At 41.0% G+C, this 20860-nt stretch overlaps 1 protein-coding gene and 1 pseudogene across 1 annotated transcript; one reads left to right on the top strand and one right to left on the bottom strand.

Annotated features, from left to right (window-relative positions):
* Nucleotides 1–294: 294 nt before the first annotated feature.
* On the bottom strand, nucleotides 295–2174 carry LOC125742356 (uncharacterized; annotated as a pseudogene).
* Nucleotides 2175–6757: 4583 nt separating this feature from the next.
* Nucleotides 6758–19431, top strand: LOC125741946 (3-phosphoinositide-dependent protein kinase 1-like). The gene is made up of 14 exons (XM_049013508.1): nucleotides 6758–6897; nucleotides 13213–13488; nucleotides 13663–13705; nucleotides 13887–14024; nucleotides 14152–14296; nucleotides 14418–14515; nucleotides 14736–14811; nucleotides 14934–15002; nucleotides 15711–15807; nucleotides 16159–16332; nucleotides 16720–16937; nucleotides 17802–17859; nucleotides 18210–18362; nucleotides 18504–19431. The coding sequence occupies exons 1-14, from the start codon at nucleotides 6874–6876 to the stop codon at nucleotides 18615–18617; spliced, it is 1683 nt and encodes a 560-aa protein (XP_048869465.1). The 5' UTR covers nucleotides 6758–6873; the 3' UTR covers nucleotides 18618–19431.
* Nucleotides 19432–20860: the final 1429 nt, after the last annotated feature.

Genomic DNA, 20860 nt, shown 5'->3' with positions numbered 1-20860 from the left:
TCAGCTCGGTGTTCAGCTCGGAAAAGAAAAGAAAAGAAAAAGAAAAGTTAGTGCGCTACACCTAACCTCCGGCAGTACTAAAGTAACTATGGCAGCCTGGCTAAAAGAGAGACCTGGAAGGAACCACAGGCATGAGGGTTTCCAGGGGTTTTGGCGTCAAGTCAAACTACCGTCAACAGTTTAAGTGATCGGCGAGAATGGCAGGATGACAGCACCAACCCCCCCTTTCACTTTTAATCTCAAATGACCATGAACTCCCAGATTTCACATTCACCTTAAGAAAAAGGGATTTAACTATTCAAAAGACTGACTAAAGAGGTAAGTCTTAAGATATGACCTAAAAGCAGAGATTGTGTCTGAGTTCCGAACACTAATAGGAAGTTTATTCCATAGCTGTGGTGCTTTATGAGCAAATGCTCTTCCCCCAAAGGTAACATTCTTTATTCTGGGTATGGATAGAAGACCTGCATCTTGTGATCTAAGCGTACGAGTCAGAATGTAGTTGCAGATGAGGTTACTCACATACTGCGGTGATAGACTATTTTGAGCTTTGTAAGTTAAGAGTAGCATTTTGTAGTTGACACGAAATTTAACTGGCAGCCAGTAGAGTGAAGATAAAGTTGGAGTGATATGATCATATTTTTTAAGCTTTGGTGAGGACTCTGGCTGCTGCATTCTGGACTAGTTGAAGTTTCTTTAATGACCTATTTGGACAACCGGAGAATAAACGCGTTACAGTAATCGAGCCTGGAGGTAATAAATGCATGAACCAATTTCTCTGCATCTTGAAAGGAGAGCGTGTTTCTTAATTTGGCAATATTACGCAGGTGAAAGAAGGCAGTACAACTAATGTCAGAAGCATGTACATCAAACCAAAGATCGGAATATAGAGTAACACCAAGAAGAACCTCAGTCTTGTCTAGATTTAACTGGAGGAAGTTGTCGGACATCCACTTTTTAATGTTAATTAAACATTCTTCCATTCTCTGAAGACTCTGTTTCTCTTCTGGTTTAGCTGACATATATAATTGTGTATCATCTGCAAGGCAATGAAAGCTAATTCCATGCTTACGAATAACTGAGCCTAAAAATAGCATGTATAGCAAAAATTGTAAGGGACCTAAAATTGAACCTTGTGGCACTCCTTGCCTGACTGCATTGGGCCAAGTGTAAAGTTTGGTGGAGGGGGGATTATGGTGTGGGGTTGTTTTTCAGGGGTTGGGCTTGGCCCCTAAGTTCTAGTGAAAGGAACTCTTAATGTTGTAGCTTTCTATGCCATTTTGGACAATTTCATGCTCCCAACTTTGTGGGAATAGTTTGGTGATGGCCCCTTCCTGTTCCAACATGACTGCGCACCAGTGCACAAAGCATAAGGACATGGATGAGCGAGTCTGGTGTAGAGGAACTTGACTGGCCTGCACATAGCCCTGACCTCAACCCGATACAGCACCTTTGGGATGAATTAGAGCAGAGACTGCAAATCAGGCCTTCTCATCCAACATCAGTACCTGACCTCACAAATGTTCTCCTGGAAGAATGGTCAAGAATTCCCATAAACACACTCCTAAACTTTGTGGACAGCCTTCCCAGGAGAGTTGAAGCTGTTGTAGCTGCAAAGGGTGGGCCAACTCCATATTAAAGCCTATGTATTAAGAATGGGATGCCATTAAAGTTCATGTCTGTGTAAAGGCAGGTATCCCAAAAATGTTTGCCATATAAACCTTAAAGCTGCCCGGGTCTGATCATTCTTGGGCCAGACACCTCATACACGTAACACACTAAGCATGAAAGTTCCATCAGCTTTTCTTTAGCAGATGCTCTTAGCAAAAGTGACATAAAATTGAGAAAGTAAGATCAGTGGTCCTTGGAGAAATTGGGGTTAAGAGACCAATGTTGACGTCAATCGGCTGACCAGGGGATTTAAAATGACAACCTTTTGATCACAGGCACACAATAATAAGATTCTGTATTTGTATTTACCTGTATGTTCTGAATGTTTAACAATTAACATGTTTTATACTGCCAAATCTTCCAAGAGAACCAGCGGCGGCTACTGGTCTGTCAAATAGGGGAAGCTCATTTTCAAGAAACTGGTCTGTGACCCTGTCGTACCAACTAGGCGTCTTTTCCAGTGACTTGACCAGTGTCCTCTCAATGGCCAGCAGCAGCCCCATCATAGGTCTGTGCCACAAGCTTATCCTTAAAATTGTAGCCCTGCATGTTCTCATTTAATATTTCAAAAACGGACTTGGCATCTCGCCCCCCAGAAACATCAAAAAATCCAATAAAGCGCTCCTGAATTTTACCTGCACTATCCACATAGCGAACAATGACAGAGAGTTGGACACGGCAGGATATATCAGTTGTTTCATCCACCTGCCATCCAAAAAAGGGAGCATCCTGAATTTCATCTCTGATCTGATCAGAAATGGTGGCTGCAAGAGCAGAGATCAAGTCATTTTGAATAGTATGGGACATACCAGAAAACACAGCTGAGGACTCGAATTGTGTGGACAGGACAGAGTCATATTTAGCTAATGCTTCTGTGAACTCCCTGTAATTCCCCTTGTTGGATGATTCACTACTCTCATCAATATCCCCTAAATGACAGCTCCTGTCAGCCTAGCAAGGATGTCACATCAATAAGGCGGTTTAGGAAGGCCCTGTTTTGTTTGACTGTTTCATTATGTTTAGCCACTTAAATGCGAGCACCTTCATTTATTGCATGCTCAACCCTGATCCTTCCCATGCAACTTAATCTTGCACATGCACATGTTCATTGCTCTTTTCATGTCTTTTATATGCCCTGTCAAAGTTAGACAGATCTCCAAACCCCACCTTTGACCAAACAACACATCCGTGAGATGGTTTCATCAAGAGGCATGGCCAGCAGTACATTTTATTTGTCACAGCACTTCCAGTCAGCCAGCTAACTTTGTCATACCAGGAGAGCTGAAAAGACCTGTTATTTTTCCCTATCTTTTGCACTAAATCAATCTTAGGTGTTGATCTGCCCTGCTGTTTAATTCTAAGTTTTTCCTCGTAAGGAACACTTTCAAATCGCTTCGCCAAAATCAGGTCGACAATATTAGCACTGTCTGCCATCGTGTGCAGATTCACCCATGACGCTAGCCTAGCCTAAGCCTACTATATGAATGAATGAATGAACGATCTAAAAAAAATATTGAACTCTGTAAAAGTGAAACAAGGAATGTGGTGTATAATTGTGTGAAATGTATGATGAAAATCAAGCAATTTCGCCAAGCAAATATAAAGAAATAGGTTGCAGCAGTTTTTATTTTGACTGAACTTGAGAAATCCGCGATGGGACTGAGCGCGAATAGCTTCAGCGATTCCTTATAGTACAAACTCGCTGTCAGTCAAAAGGAGATGCAATCTTTCGACAGACCCTCCAATCATCACGCAGAAGCTCGGAGTCCAGGCCAGCCCACTCCTCATGTTCTCCTCATTCACCCCCAGAGACACTGAGCGTCCGTGGGCGGGACATAATCGCAGCGTTTATCCAATGACCGTCTAGTTTCAAAGCACTGGAAAAAAAACGTTTAAAGCAGCCGCATTGAAGTCAATGGACGCTGGGCTTCAACGGGGAAATACACTGTGACGCTACGGGAATGTATGAGAAGAAAATTAAGTCAGCCGACCTGCTATATCTAACTGATTCTGAACGAACTCGTCTTTGAGATGAACGTTTTCATCCCATTTTTAGTCAATAAAATGTTAATACAATAGTACATAATTTGACCATTAATTTTGTGACATTATAGGGGAAGCTGAGCTTCCCTTGCAGTCTTAAAGAAATCTCCACTGATGAGAACTGATAATTGAGTATTAAGTAGGATAGAAGCTGTTAAATTGTGTATTTAGTGAAGATCACTTGGCCTCGCCTAATCGCACCATGTGAAAATAAAGTAACCCCCTTAAACATCTTGCATGTAAAGTTGATCTGTGTACCAATTACGCTACACATGGCCATAATTCATGGGGGGGGGGGGTTGTAATGGGGTTTCCTCCATTTTCCGACCTTCAGTCCAAAAAGGGCGAATTGGAATTACTGTACCAAATTGCCTGCAGGTGTGAATGGTGTGTGTGTGCCCTGTGAAGGTTTAGCGCCCCATCCTGGATTGTTTTCTGCCGTCATGACCCTGAATAGGGGATGCAGGTACAGAAGAATGATGGATGATAGATAAAAAAAACAACGGAAGAACAGATTCATTTACATAAACCCCCCACACTGCAGCTGTCAGGGTTGGTGTCCGTCTAGCCTTGTCCTGTGTGTCCTTTTCCCTGTTTGGCCAGAGGTTTCCACTGCCCATCCTGTTTGGTGTTCCCACAGTGTGTTTCCCTGCTTTCCAGGCCACCACATATATCAATGGGCTGAGTGTGTCACTCAGAGGCTGACTTTCCTCTTGTCATGAGTTTCAGGCTGCCCTGAAGCCTGTCTCACCTTAATGTTACATTTTGGCTTTATTTTATAACTTATTTTATCTGTATGGTTATGTTATATCTTGTTTTTGGTTACCCGGCCCATATCTGTTCTATTTTACTTGTTTCCCATGAAATCTCCTAGTGTTGAAAACTGTGTGTGTTGTTACTGTTCCCTAATTTCAGAATTTCAGAAGATTTCTAAAATCGTAAAAGCCTCCTGCTATCCAAGTGCACAACGCTTTTGTTCATTGTGCATATGCTGTAGCTGACGCTAAACCGAAACCATAGTTTCTGGTTCAACTAGTACGGCATCCAAAATAAGGTTGCAACCAAAAGCAAGTGCCACCGCGGTAACCATAATTCACTAAAATTAAACTTGAATAGTACACAGGTTAAGGTCAGATGTGTGTAAATAACAAAATATTCACTGTAAAATTGCAAAATGCAAGCACTGATCTTGAAGTATTATGGAAAAATGAAAACAGTATATGGCTAATTAACACCATCAAGACTTAAATATAGCCCTTTCTAATTTCTCATTTCAGAGCATAATAAAATATACAGCTTCCTTTTTAAAATCATGTTTTAAAAAAGGAATGCCAAAGTGTTAAGAAAAGGGCAGCTATTGATAGAGAAAGACTACAAGAAAGAATCGAAATACCTTAATTGCATTAAGAAAATTACCGCCCAAGGATTTACGAACTTTCTCTTTTCACACAAAAACCCAAACGATTCTTTGTGGAATTTTTTTTCTAGCTTCTGAAGTGCTTATAGACATGTCTTACTAAATCTAAACTATTTAAATTCACAAAAGCAGTACAGCGCGCGCGCACGCACGCACGCACAAATAAGTAAATGGGGTCTCCGTTCGTTTACTTACAGTTTATGATCTAATGCCCTCTAGTGGAGGAATGTGCAACATAACATTTAAAAATTAGCTCCTTTTAAAAAATGTCTAATTTATAAAAAAAATAATAATACTGACTTTTGTTTTAGATATATTTACAACGTTGACTTGACTTTTAACATCCTTCAACGGCTTATTGTGGACAGGACCATGATGTGTCTGGCGCATAACCCAGAAATCACAAAGCAATGGAAATAAACCTGGACGGGATGGCAGTTAATCGTAGGACGCAGGAAAACACACACACACACACACACACACACACACACACACACACACTTGGCAATTTAAAAAGGCCAATTTTTCTAATGCAATATTTTTGAAGTACATACAAGAAAAGAAACAGGCAGAATACGAACCCCCAGCCCTAGAGGTGTGTTAATGTCCAGGTAAAGGAGAAAACATAGAATCCCTGAAAAATGCTTCCAGAACCTATGACATACCAACACCTGAGCTGCTAAGTGACGTTGTAAAAAAGACTGCATATAAATCTTTGTGTATTAAACGTATGAATTATTTTGAAGTTGTAAAGACAGTACCCCCCTAAAAACTAAATAGAGAGTGAAATCCAATCAATAAGAGGAACGAATCCGACGTAATTTTAGAAAACATCAACTGCAACGGCAGTTGTTAAATGACAAGGATTCGTACCATGACGCTAAATGAAAACAAACACCACAGACCCTAACATTCTACAATCTGAATTACCGAGACCTGGCGCTTGTATCAAGAAGCAGGATTTCTTAGCCTGATAACTTTAAGGTACTCCAGTTTAAATGGGCTTTATCTTCGCTCACTTACGTTAAGCCCAGACTACCTTAAATCCTACAAGTTATCCGGCTAAGCAAGAAATCCTGCTTTGTGATACAGGGCCCTAAATATTGTACCATTATAGTTTATTCTTGCACAAAGCAAACACATACTACGCAGCTCTAAAATTACAATAATAAATGTGTAGGTATGTAACATGTCATTTATTTTAACTGTTACAAATCACAGTTCATTATCAGTTATAAAAACTAGATCAACAACATAATAGTTCTGCTGTTTGTATCTTGTAGTAAAAGGCAAACCGCATTGCTGTCATTTGTGCTTATGAACATGCACAACAAAATACATACCGAGTAGTATGGTGCTAAATAATACGGTTAAGTGACAGAGTGAGAAAAAAGAGCACTAAAAAATGTGCAGCGTCATGCTCCCCCCCAATTATGACAGTCTGCTTAGGCATTGGATAACATTAGCTGACAGCGAAGGATGTCCAAAGTCTCTGCAACATTCCCTTCATCAAACTACCGACCATGAAACGGATGTCACTCATCTTAATTGACAGGCGTAACCACCACTGCAGGGCCGACGTGCGCTCGCAGTGGGCGTGGTTAAGGAAGCGTCCACTCCCGTCTGTTGCGGTAACATTGTTGTTGAGTGACGTCACGGGCAGAAAATGAAGGCGCAGAGGTAGCCATTAGTGGAGGCTCCGCAATTATTAAATCCAAATAAATATTGGTGGGAAAACTTCCATGGCAAGAACCACTAGTCAAGTTGTAAGTATTGTGAGCGTCAGTGGATGTCGGGTTCGAAGCCGGTGTCGGGCTGGTGGAATATTGTGGAAGTTGTTGGGATAAATGTTTACTGGGCCCTCTTTTTTTCTAAGCGGCGGCGGCGGCGGCTGTGGTGGTGTTAGGGGGCTGCGGGGTAGCTAACAGATTAGCCGCTCTGGGTGTCCGCCACGGACCTATTTATTCTGGTACCGGTTTGGAAGGACGAGGCTGATCCGTTTATGGTTAAAGCGGCGCCAAGATATCTGTAGGTTAGTCCGGAGCTGGGTGGCTTCCTAGCTGATGTCGTTTAGTCGCTCGGCGGTTTCGGAGGCTGTTCGTCTTCGTTTATTATCGTTTTTATTTATTTCATCTGACTGTTTCATGTCCCGGTGTCACTGCTCTGGGACTGACTGGCTACTGCGCCGCGCCGGCGGCGGAACCGGGTGGGCCGGCTGCCGGGCCGCTCTTCTCTCTCCTCATTTTAGCGGCACTTCATCTCAACCCTGAGCTGAAACTTCCCAGGAACTGACCAGGCGTTTCTCTTTATTTAAATCACTTTAAGGCAGCTGCTGTTTCGGCGTTTATTAAATTTGTTCTTCATGGTGGTTTGTCGTGAAGGGACAGCTCCACAGTCGAGGTCACAGAAGTTTTCATTCGTATATATGTATATATATATTTCATTCGTATATATATCACTCACACCTGTATGTTTGTAAATGCGCATAATTATTTTAGACTGATAGTTACATAAGTGATAGTATAGGATGGGTGGAGAGACTCGGGTAGGGGGGTAAAGCCATTGATCCTCATACAAATGGTTGATTTATCCGTGGTGCCGGTGGGCCTTCTCGGAAGCGGCGCTGTCAGTAAGCAGGGCGGCGGCACCGGCCGGCCGTCGTCTCCCCCTCTGTCCCCCCCCCCCCGCACTAATGTATCCGAGCTCCGTCTGAAGTCTAAATAGAGCATTTTCTAAACGTGTCTTGCAGTTGTGAGCCTAGAGTGGATTATTTAGGGTTTTCCTATAAATAAACTGCGCTAGATCTTCTCATCGGCCTCTCCGAATCCGGAATGCACCTTTCTAACCTTTAAATGACTTAAGCTCATAACTATTCCTGTCCACCGAAATGTATAAAATGTTAATGATTAACTTCCTAGCGCCATATGTCAAGAAGCTACCTTGTCGTCGACGTTGTTTTAGTGCAGTGGGTGTATATATAAAAAACCAGAAAAGGAATTTTATTAAACTGTATATCAGACCAGCAAAGTGGCATTATTCTTAAACTAATGAATACAGATGCCTGATAATAAATTCTTCCCCGTTTTTAAAATCTCAATTAAATGCATCTACCCACTGAGTGTTGACTAAAGTTGTATGTCTTCCTTAATGTAACCTGAATACTTGCAATTTTTTTAAATCTCTCAAGATGAGGCAAGTCTTGTTATACTGGCCACTGATATCACGCTGATATTTTTGTTTTGTTTTTAATGCTTTACATAATTTTTTTACTGTAATTACTTTAATTACAATGTTTATAGACCTGTATTGGTGCATTATATCATTTTACTATTCTGAAATGTGTCTCTGGGTTTTGTTTGAGACTCAGTAGTTTGGTACATTCTTTTTTGAATGCCAATGTAACTTGGGTTCATATGTGAGATCTTTGAATAGGAAAATGGGTTCACTGGAAACTCTGACATTCTAGCTGTGTTTTTAAATGCCAGATATTTGTTTACATAAGACAGCTGAGAGTATAGGCAACAGCTGTTTATGTTGATTTGGTTTTCAAAAAAATGTATTCAACTCTCCAGGCTCACGGTACAGGTCGCAACAGCAATTCATGATGTCATTGGGAGTCATTTTTGGAAAAACAAAGGGCCTGCTTTTGGTTTCAGGCACACATAGTATTATAGGTGTTCCCTTGCTTGGTATTCGGTTTTTGTGGGGATATTTGTTTTAAATTAAATGATTTTTTTTGTTTCCTGTATGTGATGGATACATGAAGATTATTGGAGCAGTACATTTGAAAAGGGCTCTATCTGAATCACCGTACCCTGGAATGTACCCTAACCCAAAGCCATTTTTCTTGAATGTATGGACGTGCTCCATCAGGCTCTTGGTAATTAGATATTCTCTAGGCCGGCAGGTGGCTACCAAATTTCCATGGCTGTATTTGACGTGCTTTCCGCTTCAAGGTCTCATTTTTTTAGCAGCAGTAGCATTTATGTTAAATGGTGTTTCCTTAATGAATTCTAGAAATTGCATAGGAAATCAAATGACCTATGTGAAGTTATCTAAACTGGCATGTAATTGATATTTAGGTGTACATTTCTGGCTCGGTTGCCTGAATTCCAGTTTTTATATCCGTTTCCTCAAATTCACTTTGCTGTCTTACAATGTTAAATGTAGCTGACAGTTGCACCGTGAGTTTTATATTATTTCGAAATTGTCATGGGATTTTTAAACAAATAATTTACTGTAAGTATGTTTGTGTTTGTGTGCTCAGAGTAATTGGTCCCCTGCCTTTCTCTTGGTGTACCGACAGCTAGTTACCTAGCTTTCCAAACATGTCTAACCTGCTTGACGGCAAAGGTTAATCTGTTTGCTATTATTGAGAGAAAAAAAATACCTTCCCATCTTCTTCCCATAAATAACATTTTGCTTGTGATGAGGGAAAAAGGTTGGTAATGAATCTGGTTATAAGATATTCAGCATTGACCGCAGTTTTTTTAGCTATTCATTAACTGTAAATATGAAATGAGTTACTTCCTTATGGTTACTCAGATGTATCATATATCCCTAGTAAACAGGTATGATTGATATTCCTTTGTTTTTGTTTTTCATTGGAAAGCTTATGATCGATGATGAAATTGCAGTCCCTTTTAGATTACCTAACTTCCTGTTTGTGCCAGGCTCCCTTCTGCTGGTATGAATTGCCGTTTATAAATAAAAACTGTTACTGGGACTGTACTGACAAACGCAAATAATTATGCTATCCCAAGTTGCGTTTTCTTGGTGTCTGTCTGACCCTCACTTTGTTTTAATAGTGTTGGATGTTTTTATGGCTTTCCCCGAGTAGCGCTTAAGTTTCTGTACCACTTTTTGGTAGTGGCTGAAGTGAATGATTCACTAGGACCGGCTGCTGAAGTGCATAGTCGGTGCCCTGCTCTCGAAAGCAGGGAAAGGCTGCTGTTTGCGTGGGATGGAGCTGCTGGGGTGCAGGCCGCTCAGCTCCCAGCCGTGTAGCTCCTGGTGCCCCCTCCGCTTTGATGTAGGCTCTGCTGGCTCAGCACCCGACTGCCCTCGCTTCCGTTACAGCCGGAGTGACCGCAGTATTCCTGGGGATGAATTTGGGTCAAGGAGAGGTGGCGTGTCTGCCTCGCAGCTGCCACTGTGTGGGGATGCAGGGTGCCAGCGAGTTTGTGAATCACCCCCGTGTTCAACGGGAGGGGAGTGGTACTGGAGAGCTACCTCATCTGTGTGTGTGTGTCTCCAGGTCTGTGAATTTCCCTTCCTGGAATGCATGCTTATAGGGAGAATGAGGCGCATTGATATTCATATGGTTGTGGATGAGTTGGGGGAGGTGCTTCAAACAATTATCAACATTACTACATTGTTTTTTTGGTGAAGTGTACAGTTTGTTGTTATAGATATATGAGTTTTGTAGGTTTTCTGTCCTTTCTTTCCTTTTTTTTTTAGGCCAGTGATCTTTCATTCGTTGAATTGGTTGGCCGATGGGGCATGGGGGCAGCATGATATCCATCAGTCTTTGTTGTTAAGTGATTGCATTGGTTGGAGGGGGATGGTAAAAAGTACCTGGTAGCTGACCTGTTTTAACGGCTATTAATGGAACATTGTAAGCATTTCATAAACATTTCAGTTCACAGACCATATTTAAGGTTTGTGTTTGATTAGTCTCTCTGCGCTCATTCATGTTGTATCCAGTTCACTACCGTTTTAGAAAAATGTTGTAGTACTTTTGTGGTGTAAAAGTGTGTTGTAGGTAATTATACTTGTATATGGCCAGAAGTGTTTTTAAAATGTATTAAATTGTAATTGTGTATTTTAAATCAGACTGAATATCAGTAAGAGTTGAGGAGCTAATATTTATGCTCAAGCTAAGTTGGTGTCTTGCAGAGTGAAAGAGTAAGGTTTTTCCTAGCATTGTTGTTATCTTACCTGGCTGGGCTCATGTTCAGTCTCCAAGATGGCTGTTAATTGACAGAGAGAGTTTGCCTTTGACCTTTGCCGTAATTAGCTCCTCAACACGGTTAAACTGGCTAGAGGTTTAGGCGAAACATTATGACATTGCACAGGAAGGGGTAGGAAGGTAGTTAACAAAACTGACGTCAAAAGTTCACCCGCTTTGTTTTTCTGCTGGTTTTGTTCAAACGTTTTGCATGTCATACACAAAACTGTCCGTTAATTCAGTTCCCGAGAATGTTCTGGAATAAACACTTATTCATAGTGCGCTGGAGCTGACTAGCGAGGGACTTTTTGCAGCAAGGCAAGTCACAACGGCAAACCACAATGACCTAATCCATTCATAAAACACTTCAGTTTTTCTTCTAAAAGCAAGTACAGGACAGCTTGTTAATATGTTGGAGCCACAAAACAAGATTTTCTTGCATCGTAGAAAAGCCTAAGACATTTCAAACATTAAATTAATGAACGTTTTCATAAGAATTAAAACAGAAAAATCAGTTCTTTCATGGTATTTTTGTCACTTGGCTTCTAATGAAGGCAGAATTAAATTAAATGATTTCTTTTGCCATAATGAGCAGACTCATCCACCGCTACTTGTGTTTTCTATTTTATTCAGTAGCTGTTCTCATCTAAAGGACCAGAGCTTATAATGTCACACTTCTGTGTAGCTTGATGTGTAATTTAAATAATGCAATGCCTCTGAGATGGTTAGATGTCTAAATGCTATTTCAATGGAAAATACATACCTAATTTCAGTATTCAGTATTTTTGGTTAAGGTGAGTATACTAAAGATCTCTAATCAGGGTGAGATGCTCTTATGTCATGTAATGTCCTACTGAAAATGCAGAAGTGAACATAAAACTTAACATCTCTCTAAAAAATATGAATTTGTACTGAACACAGCACTGAATGTCATTCTGAAAAATCTGATCTATCAAATAAAACTTAGGTGTCTGAGTGTTGACTCTGGGAATTTGCCTTTTATTCAATACAATGTGTACTGGAAATTATTAGTAAAGAATGTAAGCGTTTCTTTACTTTGACTGTTGCCATGGTAGCGCTGTTGGAGGATTAGTACAAAAAATTGTGGCAAGTCTGTGTCCTGGCTTTTCTGAAAAATAGTTTGCGTTATATTTAGCAGACGATTCCCCCCTGATGTGAGGGTTACATTTTGATGTAGACACCTTTGTGGAAATAGTATATTTGTTCAGAAACGATGTAATGCAAAGCAAACCTTTTCATTTTTTAAAAATCTGTCCTAATTTTCCTTGTAGTCTTTGAAGGTGTGTGGGGAGACCTTGGGTGCCTGTGCTTGCCCAGTTCCGCAAGCTGAAAAAACTGGAGCATTTTTACTGCTTTTGTGGAAGGGATAATTAAGGCCAGAGAGAACTGTTACATTTCTTGGTTGACAGTTTTTAACTTCCCCAAACACTATGTATTAAGCAGCTAGGAATCACTCTGATTTCTGCTGATTGTGTCTGAGCGTATGGCTCAAAGTCAATGCCTTCTGTGATGGGGGGGGGGGGGGCAGCCGGATAAATTGCTGTAGCCATTTCCAGTCAACCAAAGTGACTTGACTGATGCTGTTAGGACATTGTCAGGAGTCAGCGCCTTTCAAAGTAAACAGGCAGACAATGTTTTGTTGTCTTTCCTAAGGGCTGTTTGACACGGATGAGTTTGTTTGCAAAGAGGCCGACCCTGCACGGTTTCTGTGGTTGGCAGCGCGTTGCTGGGCTCTTCATGGTGCAGTGCCTGCCGTGACAGGTGTCTGGAAAGTACCCGTCCAGACAGTGCGTTTCCCCAAATTAATCTGCTCTTGTTTTTGCTGTCAAACAGCTGAATTTCGACCTATAATACATGTAAGTTGAGCCAAGCATGCTTCTTGTATTTAAGGCTTTCAGCGATTTTTGTAGGGGATTCAGATTTTTTTTTTTTGTGCTCTACAAAGAATAATTAATCTTGATATCATCCAGAGTAGTGAGTTTCAGCAGCGGTGCTGTCGTCTGTGGGATGCGGTAGATCTGATTCGTTGTGAGATCCTCTTGACTTTCGTTCCCGCTGTCCGCGTGTTAACGCATCTTCCCAGCATGCCGCTCTCCGGCTCTCTCCACAGTACGATGCCGTTCCTGTGCAGTCCAGCTTCGTCATCCGCTCCTGTCAGCATCCGTCGATGGTAAGAAGCCACGCTGACTGCAGCACGCCGCTGTCCACCCCGGGCGCCACTAGCAGCCCGTGCCACGGCATGGAGGCACCCACGGCGGAGCGCAGGGGCCCCGAGAAGCCGGCCGACGCAGGCGCCGAGCCGAGATCTCTCCCAGCGCAGCCTCGCAAGAAGAGGCCCGAGGACTTCAAGTTCGGGAAGATTCTCGGGGAAGGCTCATTCTCCACAGTATGTATCCGGGATGGAATAGGATGGGATGCTGCATCCCTCTGTACCAAGATATGAAGATAACAGATCTTGCAATCTCTTAATCATATTTAGCTGTCTTCTAGTTGCATGCTTCGATATATTTAGCAGAACATTCGAGTTTGTTTTGACAGGGGACTGTTTTGTTTCTGATAGGTTGTGCTGGCAAGAGAACAGTCAACAGGAAAAGAATATGCAAGTAAGTCTCTTTCGTTAAGAATATTTTTTTCCCCTCTTTCCTCAAGTTTAATTAGTACTTCTGAAGAAGTTTGAATTCAGGTGTGTCTCCGATTTAAGGATTAAAGAATTAGCTTGAAACCAGTCACAGGCATAGTACGTGAGTTCTGATATCTTGGAGCACTCAATTCTCTTCTTTTCAGTTAAAATTCTGGAAAAGCGGCACATAATGAAGGAGAACAAAGCACAGTATGTAAAGCGGGAGAGAGACGTGATGTCAAATCTAGACCACCCGTTCTTCGTCAAGCTGTACTTCACGTTTCAAGATGACGAGAAGCTGTGTATCCTTTTATACGTAAACGGCTGCAATCAGAGTGAGCGTATGGGTGTATCTTAGATTCACTACAGTGTTCAGTGTTTCTGCTATGCACTGCTTCATAATCTGTTGTCCTTAACTTTCCCTCTCAGATTTTGGGCTTAGCTATGCTAAAAATGGAGAGCTGCTTAAATACATTCGCAAAATTGGTTCTTTTGATGAGACATGTACTAGATTTTACTCTGCTGAAATAGTCTGTGCACTAGAATACCTGCATGCAAAGGGGATTATTCACAGGTAAGAATACCTGAGTTCTTTAGGATCAAAATAAACGAATTGTGTATTTAACATTTATGTTTAGTTTAGTAATATAATTTATCTGATTCCACCTCCCACATATATTTTAATTTTTCTGCAGGGACCTTAAACCAGAGAATATTCTTTTGAGTGAGGATATGCACATTCAAATAACAGATTTTGGAACAGCAAAACAGTTATCCTCCGACAGCAAACAAGGTACTGTAATGCATGTCAAAAACAATGCAAATTGCTACTTAATGCTGTAAATTTCCCCCCTCAACACATTCTAGACTTCTACTCCAGTAACTGAGGTATAAACACTAATGGGAATTAATACAAATGTGCGCAAACGTATGCAGTATATTAGTGAATTTGATGCCTATTTGGAGCTCTTGCTTCACTCATCTGATAATGGTTGTTCTCTGACTGTTTGCAGCCAGGGCAAACTCTTTTGTAGGAACTGCACAGTATGTTTCCCCAGAACTGCTGACTGAGAAGTCTGCTTGCAAAAGGTAATGCATTTTGAAAGCCGGACCTCCGGTCCCTTTTTGCCGTTTCGCTAGGTTTCCTCTTAGTGCGTGATGAGTTCGTAAATCGGCCAGAAAGTAATACGATGGTCTTCTCCTCTTTTTAGCTCCGATCTCTGGGCTCTAGGTTGTATAATCTACCAGTTGGTGGCAGGCTTGCCCCCATTTAGAGCCGGGTGAGTCCATTGCGAACCTTCGAGTGTTTGTGTTTTTATGAACTGCTAATGCTCAGCCATTGTGACATGAGCTCAAATGCCTGATAAGTACATCTTGAAATTCGCTGAAAGGGAAATGACCCCCACCCCCCGCCACCGCCGAATTATACAATATCAGATGGAAAACGAGACCAAATGAAGCCCAGTGTTAAATAACAGGAAGTAATGAGTTTGTTTACAAAAAGAGTACCTGGAGAGCTGAAGAAACCTCAATCATGTGGTCACACAACCGTGATACTCGATTAAATCTCATCAAAACGGCACAACTGTGGCAAACACTTACACTTGGTTCTAAGATGTTAGTATAACACAGAATTGTCTGGTACAGCCTAGATTGTACAGATTTGAATGGGGTGGGTTTCGACAGCTGTGAATATTGTTGTCTGGTTAAAGGGTTGTTACTAAATGTGACATACTTTTAATGGTACCTTCTTGTAGTAATAAATGGCAAAAAAAGGAATTTAACCCCAATATTTATTTTAACACTAATTCTTTTTATGGACTCCATAAATAAAGTGTGTGTGCATGTGCATGCTTGTGCATTGCAGTGATGTACTTTTTCTGTAGCATGTTTGTATTTAGCTGCATTTCTCTTAGCACTTGACATCTAGTAGAACATTTTGAATATTCAGGACATTGACTTGGCACCCTGTGTCTTATGTCCATCAGGAATGAGTACCTAATATTCCAGAAAATAATAAAGCTGGAGTATGAATTTCCAGAGAAATTCTTTCCTAAAGCAAAGGACCTTGTTGAACAGCTTCTGGTAAGGCTCTGTGTTCCTGGTTAATTATCAGTATGGCTTCATGTACCAAACAACAATTACAGCATTTGGTATTTTACCTAAAAGTTTTTCCACGGTCAAGCAAGAGTTGTCTGACATTGACAAACAATGGTTTGCGATGTTATCATTTTGATGACTGCAGACTTGACCAGATTTATACATTATTGCAATAATGATATAATGTTGCCTTTTATTTAGCTAATGTTAGTTACAATTGCAATTACTGATCTTTTTAAGATTGCGTGAAGCAGTTTCAGTTTTGTAGACATGAGCTTTTGTAATTTAAGATTTATGGATGCAACCGTCTTTCAACTGCTCCCCCCGTCTTTCCAGTCTTTGGACCCTTCCAAACGTTTAGGCTGTGAGGAGATGGGTGGGTATGACCCCCTGAAAGCTCATCCATTCTTTGAGACCATCACGTGGGAGAACCTTCACCTTCAGACTCCACCTAAGCTCACCCCCTACCTCCCCGCAATGTCAGAGGATGACGAGGACTGCTATGGAAACGTAAGCCTGTCTACCCTCTCTCAGGATGGCCAGCAGAGGTGGAAAGTTCAGGTTGAGAAACTGCAAATCCAGATCAAGATTTTGTTTCAACCAACTAGTTGAGTATAAAGAGTCATCTTCAAAGAGTACTCAACTAGTTGGTTGAAACAAAATCTTGGTCTGGATTGTTGCTTTCTGGACCTGAAATTTCCACCTCTGTTGACCAGACATGGATCTTCACAAGCACACACTGCATAATACATACATAATAGCCTGAATTAGCGTGCATTTGTCTAACCTTCTAGGCAGACGGTGATCTAATCCGTCTAGTCCGTTGCTCTAACATGGCTTCTCGAAAGCTTCCCTTGGAGGGTTATTCTCCTACAGCTGTTTCTTCTGCTCCCACAGTACGACGACCTCCTGAGCCAATTCAGCAACTTGCAGGTGTCCCAGTCGACCTCGTCGCACACGCTGGCCGTGCCCGAGTCCGCCCCACCACAGAGGTCCAACAGCAACATCGAGCAGTACATCCATGACCTGGATAACAACTCATTCGAGCTGGACCTGCAGTTCTCAGATGAGGAGAAGCAGCTGCTGCTGGAGAAACAGACCAGCGGCAATCCCTGGTGCGACTATCTACCTCCTCCGAATAAAACTGGCTTTATACTGAGAATGACAGTGGGGAGGTGGAGGGCGGAGCCTAACTCAGCTGTAGTGGGGCTAGTTTCGGTGAACCGCATCATCTGGTGACCTTAGCTTATTAGAAGGAATTTGTGCACTGATGTACTTTATCCACGCTGATACACTTACATTACACCCAGTTAAATAATAAGAAATGACTTGTAAACCGGTTCCAAAGAATCCCTTTTAGTTTTTGTTCTTAAGGCAAAGTGGTAAGTCAGTTGAGTCTCTGTATTTGCATGTGAACTCCTCTTTCCAAAATATCGTTATTGATTTAAAAATAGGAACTGGCTACCACACGCTAACGTGACTCTGATGTTTCAAAATACAAGAGAATTGCCACGCCTTTGTACGATCTGGTGCACCAAGTTTGCATAGATGGGCACTTTTATTGTATACTGTGTAAACTTGTAGATTCTAATGTTGGTATAGTAGTAGTAGTAGTATTCATTTCCAGGGTTAGATTTGCATTTGTTACAATGGATGTTCATTTTGCAAATAGTACCCCAGATAAAGCATGTATTCAGCCTCTCTTCAGATGAGTTGACAGAATATTTAGGGACAACTCTTACTTGATTTAGGTGACATGGAATTTTTAAAACCTGCTTGCCTTTTGCAGGATTTTGAGCTAAGATAAACCGTCTGCTACCTAGGGTTTCAGAACCTTGTGTTGATTCCTGTTCCACACCGCACCAGGATGCAAGAGTTGCCCACAGAAATGTCATGTCACGCTATGGTTTTTGTCTGACTTGACACTGATTTTTTTTTTTTTGTAATTTTTTTTTTTTGTATTTTTTTTTATTTTTCAGGCACCAATTTGTAGAAAACAACTTAATACTTAAGATGGGGCCAGTGGACAAACGGAAGGTGAGTACAAGCCCAAATGAAGGAAAATCCCATTAAGATGGAAATACTTGTTTGAAACATTTTGCATGCATGTGGTTTGTACAAGAAAATTAAAACCATTAAAATGTAAATTTTAAAGCATGTGCTATTGAGTGTATTCATCATATTACTGGACCCTTAGTAGTCCTTATGATTTGCAGTCTGTAAAAATAAGAACATGTTTCTTTGGGCAGTGTGAGGGCCTTTTATAAAGGACAGATCATGTGTTATTGAGTAGATTCCGAAGTGTTGATGGTTTAGCCGCTAATGCATTCTGGGTGGGGAAAAAAAACACATTGCTTTGGGCTTAAAGCATTGGGCTCCTTTCATAGGGGCTGTTCGCTCGTCGACGCCAGTTGCTACTGACTGAAGGTCCTCACCTTTACTATGTGGACCCAGTCAACAAAGTCCTGAAAGGAGAGATTCCTTGGTCCCCAGAGCTGCGGCCAGAGGCCAAGAACTTCAAGACGTTCTTTGTTCATACGGTAATTAATTTTTTTTTTATATATATCAACAGTCTATAACAGGCAGAATGCTCGTTGTTTAGTGAGTGCTAATATCAATGTGAAAGTCATGCAAATATTAGTTTAAGTAATTGGTTTTTTTCTTTTTTCTTTTATCTGCAGCCTAACAGAACATATTATCTGATGGACCCTAGTGGGAATGCAGACAAATGGTGCAAGAAGATTCAGGAAGTGTGGAGGAAGGTTTACCATAAGCACCAAAACACTGGCAGTTAGGTCCATTGGCCGTGAGTGGGGGCACCAGCTGACCATGCAGTCGGACCCTCGTGCCATGACGCCAGTCATGGATCAAAGAAACACCTTCCCTTGTGTCTTTATCTGAACTGTTTTAACACCTCTTCTAGAAACGCTGGCCTCTAAGTTTCGTTCTCCATCCCTAAAAGCAGTAAGGGAGGGGTGAAAAATGGGAAAACGACGTGGAATTCAGGGTTGCTTTGCTTGTTCTCTGTGCTGTAGTTGAGACTTCATTGCATATCGTCGTCGCGCATGAATATCCAGTTTTTTCCACCCGCCAGCTGTCCTGCTACCGACGAGCACAGGAGACACAATAAGAAACAGCTTTGCGTGTGTGGAGAGCTTTACTGGGGTTAATGTAGCAATCCACATGGGCTTATAGACAAGCAGTATATACTGTGTAGCTGTGGTTACAGTTCCAGGCTAAATCTGTGGCACCTTATTTAGTAATAAGTTAGACAAGGAGCCTTAAGTGGAGAAATGCTCGTCTAATGTTAATGCTGGCTTTCTCAGTATCAGCCTGTGGGTGACGGTCACTCTTTTCCCTTTTTTTTTTTTTATTTTTCTTTCCTGCAGAATTACAGTGGTACTTTAAATTTCATTATCTCTGCATCAGTTGATTTCTGGATGACTGACAGATTACGATCAGTAAAACTAAATCCAAATTGTATTAAACAATTTATTCAACATTCAAGTCTCTCAATGAAATATTTGCTTACTCTCCCTGCATGGCCAGTTGTAAATTGCAAATTCAGTAGTTTTTGCCTTCGCTGGCTTTTATAAAAAAAAAAATAAATAGTCACCTTGGAGAATTGCAGGTCTGTCATAGAGAGTAGCTGAGTAAATAAGATTTTCACTAAAATGACGAGAATAGCTGATGTAATTGTATTATTTGACTGTACTGTGCCAGTAGATGGCATTTCTCTTTGCAAATAATAATCATAAATGTCTGTCTGGTCACGGCACAATGTTTAAATGTCTGTCCACTGAAAACTGAATCAAAACGCTGTCTGTTCACCGGATGTAGAACAATGTGCCAGCCAGGTGTAGGAAGAGTCTATTTCTTCTAATGTAAGGAAACAATCACAGCAGCAATCACAGCTTCTCCATCTTGACCTGTACAGTCCACGCGAGGTTTACTGAGAGCATGATGTTCACAGATATGTCTGGTGTGTCTGCATTTTGGCGTGGAAGGATGTGTTTTGATTTCTATGGTACAGGGTGAGAGGCCCTCAGGATGGACCAGTCGCTGGTTGTGTTTTCACAGTTGAGCTGATCTGCCACAGGTGACTGTGTGGACTCTGTATGGGGGGAGGGGGGTATGGGGGGAGGGGGGCAGCTTCGAGACTATTGCGTAAATCCATGTATTTGGATGTCAGCAAAAGACGTTCGATCCAAATAGCAGTTTTAAGTGCTGTATCTATATGAAATAAGCAAGTACTACAGGAAGTGTATTTTTCTCTTGCTAGAACCTTTTTTTTTTTTTTTTTTTATCAAGTTGGCGGGAGTCGGTTACATTATGTATTTAATACTCTACCTGGTTTGTAACCGACCAGAACTGTGATGTACAGAAGATGTATTATTGAAATCTGAAGTAATGCAATGATATTAGGATACACACTTTGTATTTTTATTCTTGTATAAGGTTATTTGCTGGCTATTGTTTAGCCTCTAGTTCATTCTGTGTTATTTAAATTCTAATATATGAATCATATTTGGATTTAAGTCATGTTCAGGGGCCATGTTGTGTATGTATTGAGATGTAAAGCCTTTGAATGTGAATAATTATTGTAAACTATGATATTTTACAGCTTTTTTTCTTACTATATTATATACATTTTCTATTTGGTCAGTGATTTAATCATATTTCTCATAATTTAATGAATCTGTTCATTCGCCCATTATATTTGTGCTCTAGGTATAGTTGTTGAATGATGAATTTCCCACGTACTGCTTGGTAGTCCTGTAATAAAAGCATGTAGAGTTTTAGGCAGAATTATATGGTCTCCTGTCGTTTGTATATTTGCCTACATGTTGATTATGTATGACGCTTTCTTCTGGCTCCCATAAAAAATGTTACACTACCCCCTAATGTACATGTTGGGAACTGCACACTTTCTATTCTGTTCATTTTTTTTTCTCCCCCATCTAAAAGTGAAATGGAAAAACAACCATTATGAGAAATTGTATGTATATAGCAAATGCACTTTATTCACACATGTACA

The sequence above is a fragment of the Brienomyrus brachyistius genome, chromosome 5, assembly GCF_023856365.1.
Source record: "Brienomyrus brachyistius isolate T26 chromosome 5, BBRACH_0.4, whole genome shotgun sequence".
Taxonomy (NCBI): Eukaryota; Metazoa; Chordata; class Actinopteri; order Osteoglossiformes; family Mormyridae; genus Brienomyrus; species Brienomyrus brachyistius.
Note: the sequence above shows the minus strand (reverse complement) of the source record. Positions and strands in the feature narration are given on the sequence as shown.